We start from the raw sequence: 22113 nt of genomic DNA, 5'->3' as shown, positions 1-22113 counted from the left end.
GTTGCTTTCTTTGCATTTTGATTTGGCACATTGTTTTCTGTTATTACCTAAAACTGCTCAATTCTTTAATCCATAAAGAATTAAGATGAGGAGATTTAAATGTGAATCAGTTGTGTTACTTTAAAAGGAAACAAAATATAAAATGAAAGAAAACATTTTTTAATACTTAAACATGCGTAGTTCAATTAGATACTATTATAAGGGGAAAGAGACCATTAACTCCTATATTAGTTTTTTTGCAACAAGTCTAGTCTCCACCTGCTGGCCAAAAGTGAAATGCAGTTTCGAATCACTCCCAAATTTGTTTCCCTTTTAAAAGCACTTTACTTTAAAGTCCATGTTGTTGACTGATCCTGCATGCGTGCTTACACAATCTCCATCCCCTTAATGGCCCTGAGCAAGAAACAGGGATGTGGAGGTTTGATGGACGGATGAAACTGCCATAAAATGACCTTCAGTAAAGGCATTTAGGTAACTGTCTGTCCTAATCTGTGTTTGAGGACAGGCATCGACCCAGTCTGTACCATGTGAGCTTGAATATACTCCTCCATAACCTTGAAAAGGATTAAGAGGGCAGTGAAATCCCAAAAGAGAAATCCTGAACAGATACCAGTGTTTGTGGACTGTTTGCTGAAGCTTCGGCTAATTGGGATCAGAATAAAGATGTTTGGGTTTAATGTGCTCTGACCTCCTACAGGGCAGCGACGGGGAGTCTGGACCAAGAGGACAGCAGGGTATGTTTGGCCAGAAAGGAGACGAGGGATCCAGAGGATTCCCCGGTCTACCAGGACCCGTCGGACTTCAGGTCAGTCAACACCAAACCTGCATCTTTACACACACGTTTACACTCTTCTCTGAACACAAGACTTCGAGATCACATTGAAAACAGCCTCTTACGTATGCATATCTCTCTGCCTCAGTCAAATCCAGCCAGAGCAGAACGAGTTCCTCACATCCTCGACCCGACAACTTTTCACCTCTACTTACATCATTTACTTTGCATCCAAACAGAGCGTAATTTATTAATGCAGCCTCAGCTATTAATAACACTTTGTGTTGCTCCTCCTGGGCAAATAATGCTCTCTCCACCCTCAAGGACCTTCCCCAGCAATGACAGTGCTAAAAATCCATCACCATTGCAAACATTTCGTATTTGGCATCATGCCGCGGCGTTAATGGTGGAGGGAAGGCTGCCGTTGGTTTTTCACTCAGACCAAATCATTATCATGCAGTAAACTGCCTCCCTGCAGTGCTCACAGGCCTGAATAAGAGACCAGCTGCTGAGGTAGCCGGTACTCGATCAGACATTTGAGTCAGTTTATTTTACACATTCTGCACATGCTGTAGCTATTTCAGCACACATTTTTGAGAGGAATAAGAGAGAGAGGAAGCGGCAGGTCTGAGGCAGTTACTGTTCGGCAAGAGGCTGCTGCTGAGATTTAACAGGGTAGATTTCATGTGCTGTAACAGACGACTAAAGGTCTGATTGTTTTACTGTTTGTGTCTCCTAAACACGGAAAATGGCTTTTATCAATAAATGACCCACTGTTTTATTTTCCACTTCAGCACACATCGATTAGGATCCATTTATCTTGTTTTAAACGGTGGTCGATATAAATTTGTCGGAAGCCTTTTTCCTTGAATCCTGCAAAGAGCAAACACGTAAAATTTTAATTTAAAACGAAAAGCTTAAACAATAACCATAAAAATCTGCCCTTTGGTTATGAAATATACTTGGTCGTTTTACAAACACCACATCACTTTATGGGATATAATAAGTAGCTTATGGAAGCTAATTGAACTTGTGTTAAGATACAGCTGTTTTAATGACATTGATGGGTCTTTTCACAATGCACTTCTACTTTTAAAGCAACAAAACCTCCTCCCTTTAAGAGCAGGCAGGTTTTAAATCAATGACTATGGACTCTCTATGTCTGTCAGTCAAACTTTTCATTAACCCTTCCACATTTTTTTCCCCAGTAAATGGAAAATAAGGTCTCTTCTTTACTACATAACCATGTGTCACAGAAATGAATCACTTTCGAGAATATCTTTTAATTGTACATTGTTTCATTCTTACATTCATTCTTAAAAAAAAAACACAACTAAAGTAAATCCAAGAATGTCATCCAAAACTACTTATGAATTATCTATTTGTGTAAAGCTACAGCTATAGGAATTTTGAAGGGTTGAAAGAGTTCAAAAACACAGACTGATCACACACGTGTTTGGAAACTTTTTCTAATGAAGGCATCAATTGTTGTGTGAAAATGTGGCCGATGAACATTAAAACAACATTTGATCATTCAGCCAATTCTAAATGATTTGCTTTGGTGGCAATCAACAAAAAAAACAGCTCATTTTAGAAAATCTTTGAGTCAATTATCCAAGGACTCTCTGAGAATGAAATGAGAGCGAGGCCTTACTGGTCAATAGGGCTAGATAACATTGTTATTAAGTGCAATTGGCTTTTAATTGGGCATAATGCACTCCAGCTCCTCTCTTTTAATTATGTTTGGCTAAACGGCCCTTCAATAGATGGCAGCAGCCACTGCGAACTCAGCTCTTTAATGCAATTATCTGCAGAATTAATGATTTTTGACTATGGGGAATGAATGACTGGGCTTTAAAAGGCTTCCATCATTCGGCGCTGTGTTTGCTGGGGAATATTGGAGCCCTCGCTGAGCCGATGAATTCTTCCGATTAAGAGGTTAAGATGTGGACACAGAGGAGGGTAAATATCAAATTTGATTACACCAGAGTGCACTTATAGTTCAAGGCTATAGTGTGAAAATAAAGCGAAGTGCCAAATCCCAAGTAAACTCCTGATGTGCTCCGACAAATGTGCAGTTGTGTTTTAACTGCATGGGGTGGAAATGAATTGAACAGTTTTTTTCTGGCCTTGTGATCCATGAGAATACTTTTTATTTACAAAGGAGCCAACCATCCATCAAGTGCTGCCATATTCAAACATTAAACATAAATAAGTTGATGCTTTATTTATTTTTCCATTCCTAACGCTGCCACGCTTTATTACAATGACTGAATCCCCCATCAGAACACATTAAGAATGAGCCTTCTCTGCCGTCGCACAGGTACAGTTAATCAACCAAATGGGCTGAAAGTACAACATGTGATTTCAATGATCGATATCCATGTCACTGTGATTTTACAGCAACTTATTATTACCGCTGCTTTCCACCCACCTTTTTTATTATGCACGCTCCATCATAGAGTATAACTAACACAACAAATTACTGTAATTATGGCAATAAACAATAAGCTACAATGCCACGTGAGAGGTACTTCCCTTTTTGCTGCAGTACGCTAAAGTTATATTAAACTAAAGTGTTTTTGTCAAACATGACTGAATCTCAAAAGAGGATTCCAAGCATCGCATACACTGCCTCCTTTGTTTCCACTTTCCAGTGGACGTAGATGGATGGAGCTCCCATCCTGTAATTTACACAGCCTGATTATACCCAAGTCTCCCATACCCTTTAATTACAATAGGTGTCCCTTTTGACTAATTGTGTGTTTACACTCAGGGGTTCAGCTCGTATTAATGCACTCTTCATCACACTGCAATCTGAACCCCTGTGTTCAATACACATCACATGAAAGTACCTGTTAATGAGCTGCACAAATGTATTTATGCTTCTGTCTGTGGATTATTTAATGCGCCCTTTTTTGCCTCTGATGCCACCTCACGTTTTCCCTTTGTTCTGAACAATATTTGTCTTCTTCACAGGGTCTGCCCGGCCCTCCCGGTGAGAAGGGAGAGAACGGAGATGTTGGAGCAATGGTGAGTGTTGATGCCTCTCAGCTACAGCGATTCACATTGTTTTCACGTACAACCCAGCGAGGTGGGAAATTGTGCTGATTGTTCTGAAGTTTTGGCTGGTGGCTGAGTTTGGCAACTTCAGCAGCCTCTTGACAGATGCTTCAGAAGCCTGTGCAAGATGTGTTGACAGAAAGACAAAAACATTCGAGCTGATGTAAACTTCGCATGCTCTCTTTGCATGCGGTATGTTTTGGGTGTTTTTGTTTCAATCAAAATGTTCATTATTCTTCTGGACAAAAACAATCTTTATATAGAGAAACACCCTGTATTTAGTCTGGAGGATTGATATTTTGAAAAACAATCACACAAGCACCGGAAGTAAATAGAGAATCATGCCTTCATGTGTTTGGATGTTCACATTGTCAGTTTCTGCATGTTGGCTTGTGTTCACACCGAGTACCTGAGTGTTGCTGCTGCACAGTTCGCAGCAATTTCATGTTTATTTCGATATGAGCAGCCGCAATAAACATACCACGAACGACTTTGTGTATTGGATTCAATCACTTTATGTAAACAAGCAATGTTTTCTTAGTCAGCATGTATGCATTAAACCTGTCCAATGGCGGTCCCAGTAAACTGGCCATGCCTTGACACCTCAGATTTATTGCTGCTAATTTAGTTAAGTGAATAAAATGCTTAGGTTTTATTCTGGATCAGTAGAAACATGTTTTAAGCACCGTTACGACGTAAAGAAAGAAAAGAATAGAAGATAGAAGTGTTCAAGCCAAACTTCACTCTTTAAATGTAGTTTTTGTTCATCACTCTTCATATCCTCATCACAATACTGAACTATGTAATACATGCTGCATGTTTTTTTTTTCATACCGTGCAGGATGAAGTGTTGCATTTTTGGCTCTACTCTCAAAGACTTTTGCCAACATGCCATGTGTCGGAAACATTAGCGCTCAGATTCAGTGCTCAGTTATAAGCCCTGTTTTAACGAAGCAGCTGGAGTCATCAGACAGATCACAGAATTGTATTCTGCATGTTATCCAGCTGTAGAACTGAAATCCTAGCTGTCCTGTTATGCAAACATTACCTTACCATCTCTGCCAGTAAACATGTGTAATCATTCCTGTGTTCATCATTATAAATACTTTGCCATATTGTCCATGAGTCAGTTTAGATATCGTATTTTCTATCATGGCCTGGTTCACATTTCCTTTGTTTTCATTTAGAGAAGTAATAATAAAATAGATATATAGTGCAGCTTGTGATTCTTTTGGATGCATTTTTAAAGTGTTTGCAGGGTGGAGAATATATGTAGTTTTCCTTCTGTAACATGCATGAATGAAGAAGGTGTTTTTGTCATTTCTCTGGAGTGATTGAATTCTTTATTTGTAATTCTTTTGCTGACAGGGTCCACCTGGTCCTCCTGGCCCCAGAGGCCCTCAGGGTCCCAGCGGAGCCGATGTAAGTTGGAATTGTTGTTTCTCTGTTTGACAGTTTCAGTCTGTGCTTAGTTCTGTCAAAAATGTCAAACTTCCCATGGGTAACCTCTCTCTGTCCTCATTGTGATTCATCCACAGGGTGCACAAGGTCCACCCGGTGGTATAGGTGCAATGGGAGGTGTTGGTGAGAAGGTAAGAAGAGAGTCGCTTTTTTTTAACTTCAGTATTTTTTTTTCCAAAAAATCCAGTGTAAATATTGAATCTTTTTGTACTTCAAATGTGATGCCCCACATTTTCTCACATTCACCTTCTTATTCCTTGTGATCTAAAAGGGAGAAAGCGGTGAGGCTGGCAACCCAGGATCACCCGGAGAGCCTGGTATTGGAGTAAGTACAGAAGTATTCTTCTCTCCTTTTTTCAGATTGCATTTTGTATATCGAAAAAGAACACACTTTTAATGCAGGCAGTTGGCACAATCTCGTTGTGTGCATTTTTGTATCCAATTGTGACTAATTAAACAGTAGGTGAATATGTAAAGAGTGTAGCTAATACACATGTGTTTTTATTTGACACACTGTGCTGGGGAGGCTGCTGTATTGCCTGAGTATTTTATCTCCATGTTACTGTAGGCTGAAATTTACCTGTGCTGGCAACCTGAGGGCTTTACAATGGATAATTAGTTCAGGCACATTTAGACACCTCCACTGTTGGTGCTGTCATTTTCACCTCCTGAATGAGACAGGTACAGAAAAAAGTTAGACTTAAGAAGGAACTGTGTCGGGTAGGAGAAGAAATTTCCGTTAAATTATTTTGTTCAATGCAGAAAAAAGATCAACTTTACTGTATAAAATGGACAACAAATCTCCCCTCATTCCTGTACAAAAGTGAAGCCTAAACGTCGCCCTTCCCCTCCATCTAACTGAAACACTCATTTAACTTACCGATGAAATGGCAAAGATCCATCAGGTCGGACCACAGCGGACACTTAGAGTTATGGAAGATTTATTGATCACTATGTTAGTGTTTGCTCTGTGTCTTCTCGCCTTTCATTTTCTTCGCTGCCAATCTAGTGCACCCAGTACAGTATTATCTGCATTTGTCAACAGAGAGTCAGTCATGGCATTTACATCTTTTTAGTGCATGCAATGTCTAATAAAAACTAAACACAAAATGAAACATTTGCACATCAATCAGAACATTACAGTAAGAGTCAACTTTATAGACAGAAAACATACTTTTGGAAAATGTCCTTGACTTTTACTTCTGTTCCATAGTTTGACCCATGTCCCATTTGTTAACATGGATGACATATAATACAGCCAGTCAGTAGAGGGAGCACCAAGTGTTTTGGCTCCAGTTTCAATGTGCACTCTCTTTGCCTGTTATGCTGCCCTTTAAAAATAACCTTGGTGAACTAATCGAAGTGGATTTCCTAATCTTTGAAATCTCTGATCAGAACAGTGCCATTTATTCGAGGCGAAGCTGTAAACACTGCCCTGGTCTGCACAACCAGGCAGAGCTCAGAGTTATGTGTGAGAGCCAGCAGGTTGTATTGACGTATCCATCTGCCCCAATGTGTCTGTTTACAGTGACAGATAGAACCAGTGTTGCACGTCACACCGAGGTCAATCTTCAAGGTGGCATGCTGGCATCGACAAGAGAGCTGCACTGCTCTAATGGGCCGACTAACGATTCAGGGATTGTAATTATGCTCCAACTGCTGCTCTGAGTCATAGCCAACACTTTAAGACATAGAGGCTGCTAATACAAGAGCAACACATAATGATAATGTAGTACTGTGTGCTTAGCATTGGAATAATCATTATGAGGAGTCAAGTTAAAACTCGAGAGGAGATGATTTGAAAAGCTTTATTTCCTCTCAGCTGGGTGAATCGCACTCTGAGTTGTTCGAGCCAGCGTGATGTCTGTTTTGATAACGGTTGGATGGCACATATGTCTTGTGTCTTATTTGGCACGTGAATGTCAAGGTCTGTACGTGTGCCTTCATTCTGACAAGCCTGTGATGTTTTGTTTTCCCTTCAGGGCCCCAGAGGAGAGACTGGAGAGAAGGGAGAGACCGGCCCCCCTGGAGCTGCTGGACCAGCTGGTGCCCGTGGACCCCCTGGAGATGACGGTCCCAAGGGTAACCCTGTACGTCAGCTCCACTGCTAGACACGCAGCCGTGACTGATGCTCTATTAAAGCTGTCAGCGGCAGAGTCTTTGTGTCATGTTCTTTTCAGTTGCGCTGTCTGCTGTCAGACTTGTTGTTGACACGATGTCAAACGTTTGAGTCTCGCTCACACTTTTCACTGTCTCTGTCTGCCTGCAGGGTCCCGTGGGCTTCCCAGGAGATCCTGGTCCCCCTGGTGAGCCTGGCGTTGGTGTAAGTGCAAAACGTATCCCCTGATCCATCACACACTTATATATCAAGCATCTCATACCATTCAGTGAATGCATGTGATTTGACTCTGTGTTTTGTATTCAGGGTCTTGATGGTTTAGCCGGAGACAAAGGAGATGATGGAGAGGCTGGACAACCTGTGAGTTTGAAAAGAGATCACATTTTAACATTTGAAACAAAAAACAACGAGCTACTCAGCTAAGTCTGGGACCTGAAATTAAATAATAGTTTAACATCTAGAAGAGTGTATTTGCTGAGGTAACACCTACATTAGTGTGTTTTATTTGCTCACTTGCTTTGACGATGTATATGTCTCCCATACCGATCGAGTTCATTTGAACTGAATTGATATTGCTTTTTAGATAAAGAAAATGTTTTTATTATGCAACAAAACTCTTTGAAGGTTGTAAAATTGACTATTTTATGTGCTTTGATTTAGGGCCCTGCAGGTCCCTCTGGTGAGGCTGGAGTACCAGGACCTCCTGGCAAACGGGTGAGTGAATTTTTAAAAGGATGCATGTGATGTAACCATGCTAATCTTTTCAGATGTTTAGCTTCTTAACTCCCCTCAGATATAACTCAGGATACCTTGCTATACAACTCAAGTAACTTCATAATTGCATTTTCAGAGAATAAACATGTGTTTGTGTGTGACGAAAAAAGATGCCCATAAGTTAAGCTGAATGTCTAGAAAAGGCAGTAAGAGCAGATAAGAGACGATGCCGTGAGAGAATAGGGATGTTTAGTAATACTATAAAAGGAGAAAGACTGTTGCTGTTAATGCTGGAGCACTTTTTCATTTCAAGCACTCGACGCCCTTCCTGTCAAATGAATCTCGAGCCGAGATGATTGAGTTTTACTAGCTTAGCATTTTAATATCGCCTTCCATTCACCGTAATAATGTTTCACACTTAGCAGTAAAACAAACCATTAATGTGCTTTGTGAAAAGGGCTGGTACGATGGGGAAAAGAACTTGAATATTTAAAGTCATCTCCGTTCGTTTGGTTGTTGAAGTGTACTGTGGGAATGAACAGTCGTTTACAGTCCTGAGCATTGCCAGACGTGGGAGTGTCATCAGGTAGACTCTGTAAAGCAGAAGTATCAGGGATTAGATTTCTTTGAACAATATTTACTCGTGGGGGTGTATCCCTGCCAGAAATGTTTTCTTTTAAGCATCAGATGGACCAGTTTGCACTTCTTCCCGCACCTCTGTGGCTTGAATTACAAATGCAGGAACAGGCGATTGGTTATACATTTTAAAATATGTTGGTATAGTAGGCACTTTTAGAGCCATAATTTGTATTCCAAGGAATAGAATCCAGGTGACAGAGGCTACTGAACAAATTAGACCCCAGTTCCATGTCCATATTAATGGACTTTGATAAGTTTTCATCCTTCACCGAGGTAATTCTGAAGTTAGTCTCTCTCCCAATATCTCGTCCAAATTGACTCATGTTTGGTGCTCATTCATGCATGAGGCGGCTTGACTACATTAGCTCATATGCACGCACGAGTGGACACACACGTCCTGAGTACACTTTCCCTAATGCACATACACAGTTGGCAGGGCTCATAACCTACATTGAAGACTGGTGGCTTTTGTTTGGTCTATTTGATTATGGTTTCTAATGGTGAATGACAGCCCACTCACAAGGTTTTGACCAGGGGCTGTTTGGTGAAAACGCTGATGTGCTTTTAGCTCAGTATGTTTGAAATGTAGGGCAGTCTGCTCACACTGATGATCTCCCTTTACATCCCTCTCTCTTTTAAAACGATTCAAGGTCAGAGCAAGAATCAGCTGAACAAATAGGAACAACATATAAGCTGCTGTTTGCCAGTAAATGTTTAATTATTTATTCGTCACTGAAAACTGCCTTCTCTTGTCCTTCTTCAAAAGGTTGATGTTAAAGGGTTTAACCCAAGGGAGTGACATTTTTTATGCATTTGTTATTTAAACTACACGTGTATTTTTTTGTATTCTTGCAGAAAAACCTGAATTGTTCTTTATTTATTTATTTGTTTGTTTGTTTTTCTACTCAGGGACCCGTTGGACGAGCAGGTCAGGAGGGAAGACAAGGAGAAAAAGGATCCAAGGTAAGTGACCAGCATTGTCCAGAGGGGGCGCCAAAATCAAATAGTTTTATGAAACAACTCAAGATATCTCAACACAATTAGATCAATTATCTGTTGCGACAGATATCCAAAGTAACACAAATTGCACGTCTGTACATTTATGGTTTCCCCTTAGATTGTGTTTAGGCTGTCAGCAGATTTGATTGATTTGTAAAAATCCATAACATGCCTGTTTGCATAGCTGAAGAGCATCAAATGGGGAAAAAAAAAATATTTTTAAGCCCTAAAGCAATTGTTTGTCTCTAAATCCTTTGGTTCAAAGAAAAGTACAGACAGAAAACCCAACAAATCTCAGACAAAGCTTTGCTCTTTCTTTTGTTCTGACTGTCTCAGACACACACACACACACACACACACACACACACACACGTATACAAAGTGCACAATCTATCCACCGCGAGGTAAAGGATTAGAGCTGATTTGATGGAGACAAGACAAAGCTTCTGCGTGGGGATCCCTGAGTGTCAAATCCAGGCCTAATTGGTTGTCAGAACAATTTAATCCCCTCCTCCTATGCGCTTAGTCAATATGACATGTCTGGAACTTCAATACTCAAAAACTTGATTTTTCTGCTCAGAGACGATAAATGAGATATGGTAACATCTGATCTGTTTGGATGTAGCTAATCCTTGAATATTACCGAACGGAGGAGCACTGCAAAACATCCAACAATGTGGCTTTGCTTTAATGATGAAGTTTGGTAAAGGCCTTGCTGTCGCTTGGGTCATGTTGCTGACGTCTCTTTGATTCGTGTCTGCTGTGCAAAGACATACACAAACAATATATTCACACATTGGCTAAGACATCAGCTGTTCACTGAGAAAAGATACAGAAACTGAAAGATCAGGCTGAATGAAAGAGTTCTAGAGAGGAGACTGGTAACTTTGTGCTGATGTGATACAGGGAGAAGCTGGAGCCGAGGGGCCCGTTGGGAAAACTGGACCTGTTGGACCTCAGGGGCCTGCTGGGAAAACTGGTCCTGAGGGACTGCGTGGAATCCCTGGACCTGTTGTAAGTCACATTGTATATCTTGTCGCAGGTTTCACATTTTTAGCTTGACTGTAACTTCCCCTCTCAGAATACCAGATTCTAAACTATGATTGTAGTATCCGAGATACTTCCTAAGAAGACACAGCTACTAATCCCTTGGTTATCTAGGTATTGAACATGACAAACACTTTTTCTGTCATTCCCAGGGTGAGCAAGGACTCCCTGGTGCTTCTGGTCAAGACGGCCCTCCTGGTCCAATGGTAAGACACTTCTTTTTACCTTCTCAGTAAAAAATGCAAAAAGGTAGAACTTCTTTAAGTCAGAAATACTGTAATCAAGCACTCCTTGTTAAAACAGAGTCATGTCTTAGCTGTTAGATGACACACAAATCGTTTTCTTTTGTGCAATAGATCAGTTTTTTTCTAGAGATAAATCGATCAACAGAAAACTAATGAGGGACTTTGATGAGTGTGGTGATGGTTTAACAGTTGTTGTCATTGTCTTATCAACAACAACCCGCTGTTCATCCTTGCTTGTCATAAATGATGGTACACATTGTATTTTTGGACTGGTGATTAGTAAGGCATCACCTCAGACTGTGGGAAATGTTTCTGAGCATAAGTCACACTAATCTTCCATTCTCACGTTGAATCGACTGATTGTTAAAGTCATTGTTCAATTCACCCCTCGAAGTTTTTCTTCCAGGAGCGGCTGCAGCATCTCTGCAGATAAACATATCATAGTCAGAAGGAATGCTTGTCTCCACGATGTCTGCCGCCGTGAAATAATGTGAATTGGCTTCACATTATACTTGACAATCTGATCCCTTCCCTCCACAGGGACCCCCTGGACTGCTCGGTATGAAAGGTGACTCTGGACACAAGGGAGAGAAGGCAAGACATTATTAAGATGCTAATCTCAAATGGCTTTATTGTGGATTTCTCATATCTCCTTCTCTGCCTTATCTGAGGCTTCCACAGTCAGCTCAAATCTCAGCCTATGGCTTCTATATATCTCTGTTCTCTGTCGCGCTCGGTTAGATGAAGAAAGGCTCTGCTCTGTTAGGAGCGAGCACACAGGGATTTAATGCCCTGGATGAATATGTATAAGTCCAATAATATCATCATTGTAATGGTCATTGGTTTAATGCGAGCATGCAATATGCAGCAGCAGATGGTCATAACTCTGCCCAGCAGCAGGTGCCGAGACAGAAGCACCCTTGTTAAATATGACGACCGCTATAAACACACTAATTATTTGTGTGAAGAAATAAGACGGCACTGAGGTCGTGTGTGCATAAACACGCCGCCGATTAACATTTTTTTGTTTCGCTTTGAATAACTGCTGTCATTATCTGCAGGTGATGAATGAGAAGATATTAAAACAGAAAATTGTTTTTTTGTCAAACAGATAATCAGAACTAATATTGTTTTTGCTCTTTGAATTTACTCTGTTTGTTTTTTTGTTTGTTTTTTTTTCTGCCTCAGGGTCATCCGGGTCTCATTGGCCTCATCGGACCTCCTGGTGAGCCCGGAGAGAAGGGTGACAGGGGTTTGCCAGGACCTCAGGGTACTGCAGGTGGCAAGGGTGATGCTGTAAGTCAGTCTCTGTGTAGAATATTTTTAAATGATTCTCTCCACTGCCTCCCAAAGAATGTGAGATGATTATAGCGTTTCATGAATGTAAGTGTAAAGTGCTTTGTGGTTAAACTGAGGCGAAATAGTGATGGAGGAGAGATTGTTTTATGACAGTATTGTTCTCATTTGATCATCAGTAGGGCTTTGTGTTAATGTTGATCTGCATTTAGCAAAACACGTCCAGAGTTTTTAACTGGTGTAATGAATTGATAATAATGACATTGATCCTGATGTCATACTGTGATTGAAGGGTTTTGGTGGTTCTCAAGGTCCCCTCGGTCCTCCTGGTCCTCCTGGTATTTCTGTGAGTTCCATTTCTTATTAAGCAAACACAAACTCTACAAATGTGTTCCTTTGCTGCTGTTGCTCATCGCTGCATTTTGCTTTTATCCACCAGGGATCTCAAGGACAGAAAGGCTCCAAAGGATCGACTGTGAGTGGTGTTTTTTCTTTTGTTTTTCCGTTTGCAGCCATTTTCAGCCATTAACCCTCCATCATGGGTTCGATGGGAAAAGGCCTCCTCTTAAATCTGTCCTTCATACTTTGTTTTCCGTCAGGGCTCAACAGGACAGAAAGGAGACACTGGACTGATTGGACCACCTGGACCACCGGTGAGTTACCTGTTTATCTTCGTTAGTTGAGCTTTTAACTTCCTTAAAAGGAGGTTTTCTCCTGTTGTACTTTATGTCAAAGAAAGAAATGTCATTTTATGTTTGTAGATATTTAGAATTTAAAAGACAAAGTTTAACTTTCATAAATAAAACATTAAATGCTTTGACTGAACCATGATTGCTAAATGTATTTGTTGGATTTAATATAAACATTATATTAATTTAATTTTTGCACTTTGATTTTTCTTCTGCTATCCTGCTTTGCTGCTGTAACACCGTAAATTTCTCCATTTGCAAGATGAATAAAGGATTGTCTTATCTTGCTCTGAAATTGACCGGGGGTTTGGATTCAGTTTCTTGACATATCCGTCCGATCGATTTCATGTACCTTTACCTCCGTGTTGCAGGGTCCTCCTGGTGATATGATCCAGCCACTCCCCATGCAGCAGTCTGCCAGGAAGACCAGGCGGCAGGCCGAGATGCAGGGAGACGAGGCGATGGCAGATTATGGCGTGGATGTGGGCATTGAGGGGATGGAGGACGTCTTTGGCTCCCTTAACAACCTCAAGCAGGACATCGAGCGCATGAAGTTCCCCATGGGCACCCAAGACAATCCTGCCAGGACCTGCAACGACCTGCACCTCAGCCAGCCTGACTACCCAGACGGTAGGATGGCTCCGAATGTCCCAAATGAGACAATCAGTTCCCTCTGCTCGTCACACTCCTCCCTCTGCTCTCCCAGTTTAAAATGGACGGTCTTGAGTGAAACCTCTCTAAACAGGTTCCTCCTTCTGCCAATGTCTCGAGGCGACAAAGAGGAGCTGTTAAAATAATAACATGATTAACTGAGTCACCTTTCATTTTTTTCATTTAAGCTTTACAAGCTGCAGCCCTGTCACAGATGATGAGGTGATTTTGTCAGAACAAATAGAAGAGTGAACACAGTGCTTAGTGTGAAAGAAAAAACCCTGCTTTGCACTTTATTAAAGAAAAACATTTTCTTGATATACATTTGATATGAAATATAAATGTTCCTATTTAAATGTTCAGCTGGTGATCGTATGTTTAGGTGTGAGATCTTAATAGGACAAAAAAAACAAAACAGGATTTTGAGTGAAGTGGCTTGGACATAATTTGAATGATATGTTTTTATGTTGAATTGTACGACACTACTGGAAATGAAAACATATCTTGACAAAGGAAATACCTCTACCCTTTTTTCTGTGTGTGACCCCAAACACTTATTTTTCATCTCCAGTAGGGCTCCAAATGATACAATAATAAACCTTTTTTTATTGTTTAATCTATAAGAAATTACTCCGTTTAGAATAAAATCCCCTGAAAATGTTGTCAAGTCATCCTCAAGTGTTGGAAACTCCAGTTTTCTTAATAGCTTGTTTTAACTCGAGCAGAGTCACATTTTAAAACCTGAACTCATCAAAGGGGTGGACTTTTTTTTACATAGTAAAACTGTTGATCCACTTTTTGTTTTTGACAGGAGGCAAAAACTGTAGTTCATAGAACCCCTTATTTACCCCTCTCTCTCTCTCTCTCTCTCTCTCTCTCTCTATCTCAGGTGAATATTGGATTGATCCAAACCAGGGCTGCATTGGAGACTCCATCAAAGTTTTCTGCAACTTCACAGCAGGCGGAGAAACGTGCATCTACCCTGATAAGAAATCAGCAGGGGTGAGTGCTGGACACACACACACACACACACACACACACACACACACACACACACACACACACACACACACACACACACACACACTCAGTGTTAGTGTCAGTCCTGACAACAACAGTTCATCTGAGACAGATGAACGACTCTGCATAATTCAGTGAGGTTAAAGACAAACTAAGATCTACCTACATGTTATTCAAATAGCGACATGTCTCTAAAGGTGTTATCGTCTTCATTTGTGGCTTGTTTGTTTTTTTTGTTTTTTTTTGTTTTTTGAAAATTCAGGTTAGAATATCCAACTGGCCAAAGGAGGCTCCAGGTTCCTGGTTCAGTGAATTCAAACGTGGCAAGATTGTGAGTGAAGTCATATCATTTCTTATTTTCTTTTCTATTACCTCCCAGCAGACAATCACATCTGCCTAAGATCTTTCATCAGAACTCATTTACAGCTACTCTTTCCAGCTTATCTCTCTTTTCCACGCTCCCGTCCTCTGCCTAACAAGCCCCCTGCCTCACCTTCTTCATATTCCCTTGATTTATTTCCACTTTATGTCTTCATTTGTCTCTCAAACTCCTCTCTTCATTTCCCTTTATCTTCTTCGTTTAACCTGTTGTTTTCTCTTTCCTCTTCTAATTCTCTTGGTCGTCCACTCCCTCTCTCTGTCCCCAGTTGAACTACGTGGATGTAGCAGAGAGCTCCATCAACACAGTGCAGATGACCTTCCTGAAGCTGCTGAGCTCGTCGGCGCGGCAGAACTTCACCTACATTTGCCATCAGTCCGTGGCCTGGTACGACGCCAAGGCTGACAGCTATGACAAGGCGCTGCGCTTCCTGGGCTCCAACGATGAGGAGTTGTCTTACGACAATAATCCCTTCATCAAGCCACTGTTGGACGGCTGCTCGGTAAAAAAAAAAAAAGAAAAAACTTTTCTTCACTTTACAATTCATCTCTTTTTCTTAAGCAATTTAAATCTAGTTAATCCTCACAAATATGTAGACTGCTGTAAAAAACAAACAAAGAATCAAATGACAAGACGAAGAATCAGAATCTGGTTTAGAGTAGTATTTTCTGGCCGCCTTACTGTTACATGCACTAGAGTGAAAAAGGAAGGATTAATTCACCTAGAAACGAGTTGAATCAACAACTGAACTTTATTACTGATGATTGTATTACTAATTTTAGTAGACGTGTATGCTAAACATTCACATATTTTAGCTTCTCAGATGGGAGTATCTGATGGATTTCTGAACTGTATTTAATAAAATGTGTTCAGTATTGTAGTCTATCTCAGACCAAACAAGCTGTGTAATGACATGTGGCCTTTTGGAACAAATGATTATTTTAATAGATGGAGTTAGTTTATTTGCAGCTCTTTTTGATGAAGTACTGCATACAGTACTTGTGATTATATATATATATATATATATATATATATATATATATATATATATATATATATATATTATATATATATATATATATATACAAAAACAACAGTTGAAGAGACATTGTCATCATTTGAAGACGATGTCTGATGATGTCAACCGCTTTCTCTTTTGTTTGGAGATGAAGTCTGTTTAATCAACTCTTTAAAGTGAAAAGTATTACATTTAAAATTAAAAATGAGAAAAGTAAAAAAAAAAAAAAGACCACTTGAGGATTTTGTTGACGTGCTGTTATGTAAAAGTCTGTGACAGCACAGCTACCAACAGGTTTTCTGCTCCTCTAAGCTGAGCATGTGACATTCTTTTTCTCAACCTTCTGTTCTGTGATGTTCCACCTCTAAGAGGTTTGTTTTTAGTTTTTTTTTTAATTAAACCCTCTGATGATAGATTTCTTAAATCTTATTTGCACGCCTCACTAAACACGCTCTCTTTGTGCCCGCAGCTGAAACAGGGCTATTCAAAGACAGTGATGGAGATCAACACTCCCCGCATCGACCAGTTGCCCATCATTGACGTCATGCTGAATGACTTTGGGGAATCCAACCAGAGGTTTGGCTTCGAGGTCGGCCCTGTCTGTTTCCTCGGCTAGACACGCCCCTACTCCCCGCTGAAGGACAGGGTCAGAGGGTACATATTAACACCCACACGCTGAGATCTGACAACCTTTACTTTCTCTCCCCACCAAACTTAAACAACCTGTGTTTTGTTTTTGCCAAGAAGATCCACTCAAGCCAGAAGGAAAAAAAAAAAGAGAAGAGTACCTCCAGGCCCTGTCATGAAGCGCTGACCAGGGGGAAACTACTCCTCGCCCTTGTAGGGCCCGAATCACATGACTTTAACTTACACGTATGGATGGGAGTGACATCAGGAAAAGGACATTTGATGCCGTGGCGGACAGTAGCGCACTTTTAGCAGCAGAGAGAGGATCCACTCACCCCGAGCCCCGTCCTCCCTCGTCCTTCCCCTCCCACCACGCCTCCCTCTCTGGGTGCTCCAGGTGCTGCTCTGAATACAACCACAGAGGTGCTTTTGTGCAGAATCACAAAAACACTCAAGGTGCTACAAAAAAGTGCTTTTTGATAAAACTGTAATTATTATTATTATTTTGTACAATATTGTTCCGAATCCACTCTAAAAAAAAACTTGCATGTGCCCCAGCTCTTAGAGTTTAAATAAATATTTGCTAAACTATATAGAAAATAAATCCAATGAGTATATTTGATGTGTGTTTTAAAAAAAAAAAAAAAGATTTTGCAAAGAGTTTTGTCTTTTGAAAACATTCCAATTTGTAAGTATAAAAGTATCCTTTTGTAAATAATATAACTTTCAATATTTGATTTTTATGAGAGCAAGCCAAACGGGAGCATCACAATTTATTCTAAAAGCATTCGTGACAGGCCAGTCAGCACGCCTTTCAGGACATCAAGCCATATTAAGACAAGATAGTAATATAAATATTGTAAGAAAGGGCTTATTTTTCAAACCTTATTTTCCTAAATGCTACACTTCAGTTTCTATTTCAAATGTTAACATGTTTGGAGCTTTAACAATGTGTAAATCTGAACATTATTTGTGGTGGGTAGCGTTTAGAGAGAATCTTCTCTGTGAGGTAAAAACCTCATCAATAGTTGTTCTTCATAGTTAAACACCCCCTTTAAAAAAGCCCTGTTGATTTTCTTCTTTGTAACAATGAACAACATGTTTTCACGTGCCTTGAATTGTTCATTCAAAAATATTAAAACTGGATTCTGAAAAATGTCGGGTTGAATGTCTGTATTGTTACAGAAACCATTGGTGCTCTTTTTTTTGTGATTCTGCGCTGCCTTATCCATATCACCTTCCTTCTCCATGATGATTTAAGATTAGGAGGATTAGTGGCTCTGAGTGTTTGGGTTCATGTGATTGATTCTGCTGAGCCCAGGCGCTGTGATCTCCTCTCTCTCTGAATTAGATTTGACTTTGATCAAGATCTGTTTGCATCTGCACCTCCTGAGCTTGAGGCTATGATAGCACAGACTTCAGAGCCACTTTCAAACCTGTGTAATTACAGTATGTTTACAACCTATGTACAACTGAAATAAATGTTTGGTGCTTTGCCAATTGCACATTGCAATCCTTTGCATTTACTTTGAGATCCTAATTATTTACAAATTGAGCCTAAAGAACTTATGTATCAATCCAAAATAAGAGTGACCTCAACTCTACAATTTATCAATTCTTTTAGCAGATGATTTTATCCAAAGCAACAACAGTCTCCACAGGAGTGTTCCCATTTCAGTGAGAAAAAGATTTTACGACCTTTGACCCCAGAGAGGCCGACTTTTAGCCCAGTTATCAAAAACTGTAGCAATCAAAAAAACGGAGACTTTTAACAATGTATAACAATCAATGCAGTGCAAAGAGGAAGACTGTGCGACAAATCAAGACAGCAGAAATCAAGTAAATCCTCTGCAAATGTCTTTCTGAGTCAAGACTGTCTAAAATGAGTGAGAAGTGGGAGACCCACCAGCTAAAGTGTTGTACAGTCAAACAGGTTTATATCTGATCTGGTTCAGGTCAGGCCAATCAAAACTGTTTATGTAGCATTGGGCTGTATAAAGCTCCACTGAGGCATTTTCATGAGGATGGCTCCAGGAGGCAGACGTCACATGCACACCCATGTGTTAACATGTTCTGATAGGTCTTTATTGGCACACACTTTAAAGGGGGTTTCGTTTTTAATATGTGGCCAGTTTTGATTTTATAAAGGATACCAGTCATGCATAATTACATGTCAAATCCTACTGCACGTGGCTTTGTTGTAGCAGTTTGTCAGAAAGTTTTAGATCATTCTCAGCTCCAGCTCTTTGCCTGTTTTGATTTTGACAAAAGTCTGACAGAGTCAGTATTTCCAAAATGGCAACCACCAAGGATGGGCTTCTAAAACAGCCCACCATTGGGTGACACCATTCAGACATTATGTGTTTATTCACCTGGTAACCTAATCAATTAGACGGCTAAAGAATGATCACAAACATTGACAACATGGCTGAAGTAATTTTCCATTCACCAGTGATGTTCTGCATCCAGCTTCACCCTCTCGCTTCAAAATACGCTTACTTCTGGCTTGAAAACTCAAAAACCAATGGGCGACATATCAGAGGCTTGCTCACTCCTTTTTTATATGCTTACACTAGTTTGGTCGCCTGCCTATCAGCTTATTGCCACATCACACACTTTGCTGCTCTGAGTGTCCATTCCAGTCTACTGACTGACTCTTGGAAATACAAAACATGAGCTTTGAGGTTCCAGACTAATTTACATTTTCAAATTGGTCTGGCAATCTCGGTCTAAGCAGGCCCACAGTGGGCTATAGCATTGCAAAACCTACAGTATTGTACTCATGGCAATGAAAAACTTGTAAATCTGTTATATTTTCATCAGGGAAAATCATCATTTTCTTATTCTCACATAAACAAATATTCTTGTTACAACCTCATCAGCCCACATGTCTCAGCACAGGGGGGGAAAAAAACAATTTCACTCTCTTCTTGTCTGTTTAATATTGTGTTATTTTTCAAAAAATGTTCTCTTCTGCTGTGTGAATCATTTTCAGTTAGCAGAGTTCTGTTTATATTCCTTGAACCTGAACGCTATCATCATGTGTGGTCAGTGAAAGCACATATGGTGATGAGTAATCGTGAAGTTTGTTTTGCTGACAATTTTTTTGCTGTGGCTGATGGCCAGTCATCCTTTTTCTGTTTCTCGTTTTCTGCCTTCAAAGATGAAACTAAACAAAAACCAGGTGGGCTTGTTATTACATTTTTTGCAGTTAGGTGAGAAATGCTGCAGAGTCAAAATGGGGGGGGGGGGGGGTGTTAGAGGCGGCTTTCTTTCTCTAAAGCAACTAACTTCAACCTCATGCCTAAACTTAGTCACAGCCAATCTGTTGTGACGCCCTCTCTGGTAAACATGCCCAAAAGATTTTGTCAACAGTCCAGGCCTGCCGTGGCCTGGAGTCACTTCTGATGAGAGGCAGGTTCCAAGGAAAGGGAGGAGAAGATGGGAGGAGTTGTTGGAACTGTAACGTCTTCCCCTGTTTTCACAAATGTGTTGGACCTATTTAGGCTAATCCTTACCAGGGACAAAATGGTCTGGACCCTACCACAGGGAGTCAGACCACAGAAACCCCTGATGGCTCAGTTAGAGGTCTGTTGTGTTGAGACTGGTCCAAGTCAACAGGACATTGACAGTCTCTGCTTAGTCAAACTTGTGTATTATTAAATGTTGGTTTAAGACACTTAAACATTCTGAAGCTCCTTTAGCCTCTCTTCACCTCCAGGTGTTTTTAGTTTCTTTATAGCTGATATTACAGACTAGAAAAGGTGAAGCAACGATGAGGATTTAAGATTTAAAAGATGAATGTGACACAACCCACAGTGTTAAAGTTATGTAAGCAATAATGTATTGAAAACTAAGGCTAAACAAAGAAAAACTGTTCATCAGAGATGAATCCAATGGTGATTGAGTGTGGTGTTATAGAGGCTTAACAAAGTCCACAAACCAAATGTACTGTTGACGAGACAGAGACTATAACCAAGCACAGCTTTCCCATCTGCATGACATCAAATTAGCTGGCTCCGCCCTTTCCTCCCTGAAAGCAAGTTTAGTGGGGAGAGATAAAAGGCAACAGGAGGAGCACTGACACAGTCAGCGGTTTGTCACACTTGGCAACAGCAACTATGACAACATGTTAACAAGTCCTCTTGCCTGAAGAGGTTCGACAAAACGAACAGGCTGGTGGAGCTGTTAGTCAAAACAAACTCGTCCACACCTTCATGTTCCTGAGAAGGCGTCTAATCACTAACACCTGAGTGGATGTAAAGGCCTTAAACTCTGAGCACAAACCACAAGGCCACCGCCCCCCCCCCCCCCCCCCCCCCCCCCCCCCCTGTGATGTCAATCTAACAGATCACTGACGTTCAGCTGCTTTTTTGGCGCCTCCCTTAAACTGCCTCAACAACTATGGAGCGTCAAGTGTAAAAAAAAAAACTTCTGTAGTTATAGTGTTGTGAAAACACAGCCGCCTTTCTTTTTAAAGGGCAGAAAATAACATGTACACTTTCCTGGATAAAGGAAGAAAGCAACTACTTGTTTAAAATAGCCGACACCATGTAATTTTCAGCTATTTGAAAAGGAACACTGGAAACAGCCTGTATTGACTGCCTCTCTTTTGTAGCAACATAATTGCTTGTTCTCTCTGTTGATATTTTCTTGAAAGACAAAACTCCTGCCAACACAATACATCTGTCATGTTCACAACATTAACGCTTTTCAGTACATTGATTGTTTTCGCTCAGTAAAAACATTGTTTGAAGCAAGTTTTCAAAGTGTACATGAACTGCAAAAGATACCCTGGGCTCGTCATACGTCCCAGCCAATTTGAACTGAGTAGCGCCACAAAGTCAGGAGCAGCGACTGTGATTACTGGAGAGAGTCTCATCGGGTATGCAGGTCAGGGCTTCCGAAAAGCCTTTGTTCAAGTACGCCAAGAAACTTCTGCCTCCCTCTCCTGTCAGAGAAGCTCCTTGAGTTAAAGTATTCCCTGTTCAAACAGTTTCACTGGGAAACACTCCAGCAGTGTTGTGCCTCGTTGCCCAACCCATCAACTCTTCCGAAACCTGCTGCCGACCGCTGATCTGCAGAGGGCCTGGAGACACCCCGCTCCTCATGTCTCCACTCTATACCAGCTGTTGTTAATTTGGCACTGCCTTCAGTGTCCAATGAAGGATGTAAAGCTGACCAGCTCCCACATCCAATGTCTGAAATTAAATGTGTCCCAAGTCAGCTAAATTTAAAGCAGAAATGGGAAAGTAAAGAGGAACGTGTACTTTGCTACTGTACTGAAGTAGACGTTTCAGGTATTTTTTTTGCACTTTTCACTTTAAGCGCCAACATTTTAACACAGACATTTGTACCTGCTACTGAATTTTTC

General features: G+C 40.6%; 1 protein-coding gene across 2 annotated transcripts in view; it reads left to right on the top strand.

The window, feature by feature from the left end:
* The window catches only part of col11a1b (collagen, type XI, alpha 1b), an 85340-nt gene extending 67096 nt beyond the window's left edge, over positions 1 to 18244 (top strand). Inside the window, exons 46-68 of one of the 2 annotated variants that reach the window (XM_079348737.1) lie at positions 698 to 805; positions 3752 to 3805; positions 5204 to 5257; positions 5374 to 5427; positions 5568 to 5621; positions 7279 to 7386; positions 7566 to 7619; positions 7722 to 7775; positions 8076 to 8129; positions 9678 to 9731; positions 10674 to 10781; positions 10967 to 11020; positions 11600 to 11653; positions 12248 to 12355; positions 12648 to 12701; positions 12795 to 12830; positions 12955 to 13008; positions 13416 to 13674; positions 14585 to 14697; positions 14978 to 15046; positions 15363 to 15596; positions 16582 to 16766; positions 16857 to 18244. In XM_079348737.1, coding sequence (XP_079204863.1) covers positions 698 to 805; positions 3752 to 3805; positions 5204 to 5257; positions 5374 to 5427; positions 5568 to 5621; positions 7279 to 7386; positions 7566 to 7619; positions 7722 to 7775; positions 8076 to 8129; positions 9678 to 9731; positions 10674 to 10781; positions 10967 to 11020; positions 11600 to 11653; positions 12248 to 12355; positions 12648 to 12701; positions 12795 to 12830; positions 12955 to 13008; positions 13416 to 13674; positions 14585 to 14697; positions 14978 to 15046; positions 15363 to 15596; positions 16582 to 16728 — 1938 coding nt within the window. In that variant the 3' untranslated portion in view covers positions 16729 to 16766; positions 16857 to 18244. The remainder of the gene's footprint in view (positions 1 to 697; positions 806 to 3751; positions 3806 to 5203; positions 5258 to 5373; positions 5428 to 5567; positions 5622 to 7278; positions 7387 to 7565; positions 7620 to 7721; positions 7776 to 8075; positions 8130 to 9677; positions 9732 to 10673; positions 10782 to 10966; positions 11021 to 11599; positions 11654 to 12247; positions 12356 to 12647; positions 12702 to 12794; positions 12831 to 12954; positions 13009 to 13415; positions 13675 to 14584; positions 14698 to 14977; positions 15047 to 15362; positions 15597 to 16581; positions 16767 to 16856) is intronic. The other variant, XM_079348736.1, reaches the window with a different exon arrangement.
* The last annotated feature ends 3869 nt before the right edge of the window (positions 18245 to 22113 follow it).

The sequence above is a fragment of the Symphodus melops genome (genome assembly GCF_947650265.1).
Source record: "Symphodus melops genome assembly, chromosome: 7".
NCBI lineage: Eukaryota > Metazoa > Chordata > Actinopteri > Labriformes > Labridae > Symphodus > Symphodus melops.
The sequence above is the reverse complement of the archived record's forward strand: the minus strand, read 5'-3'. Positions and strand labels throughout refer to the sequence as shown.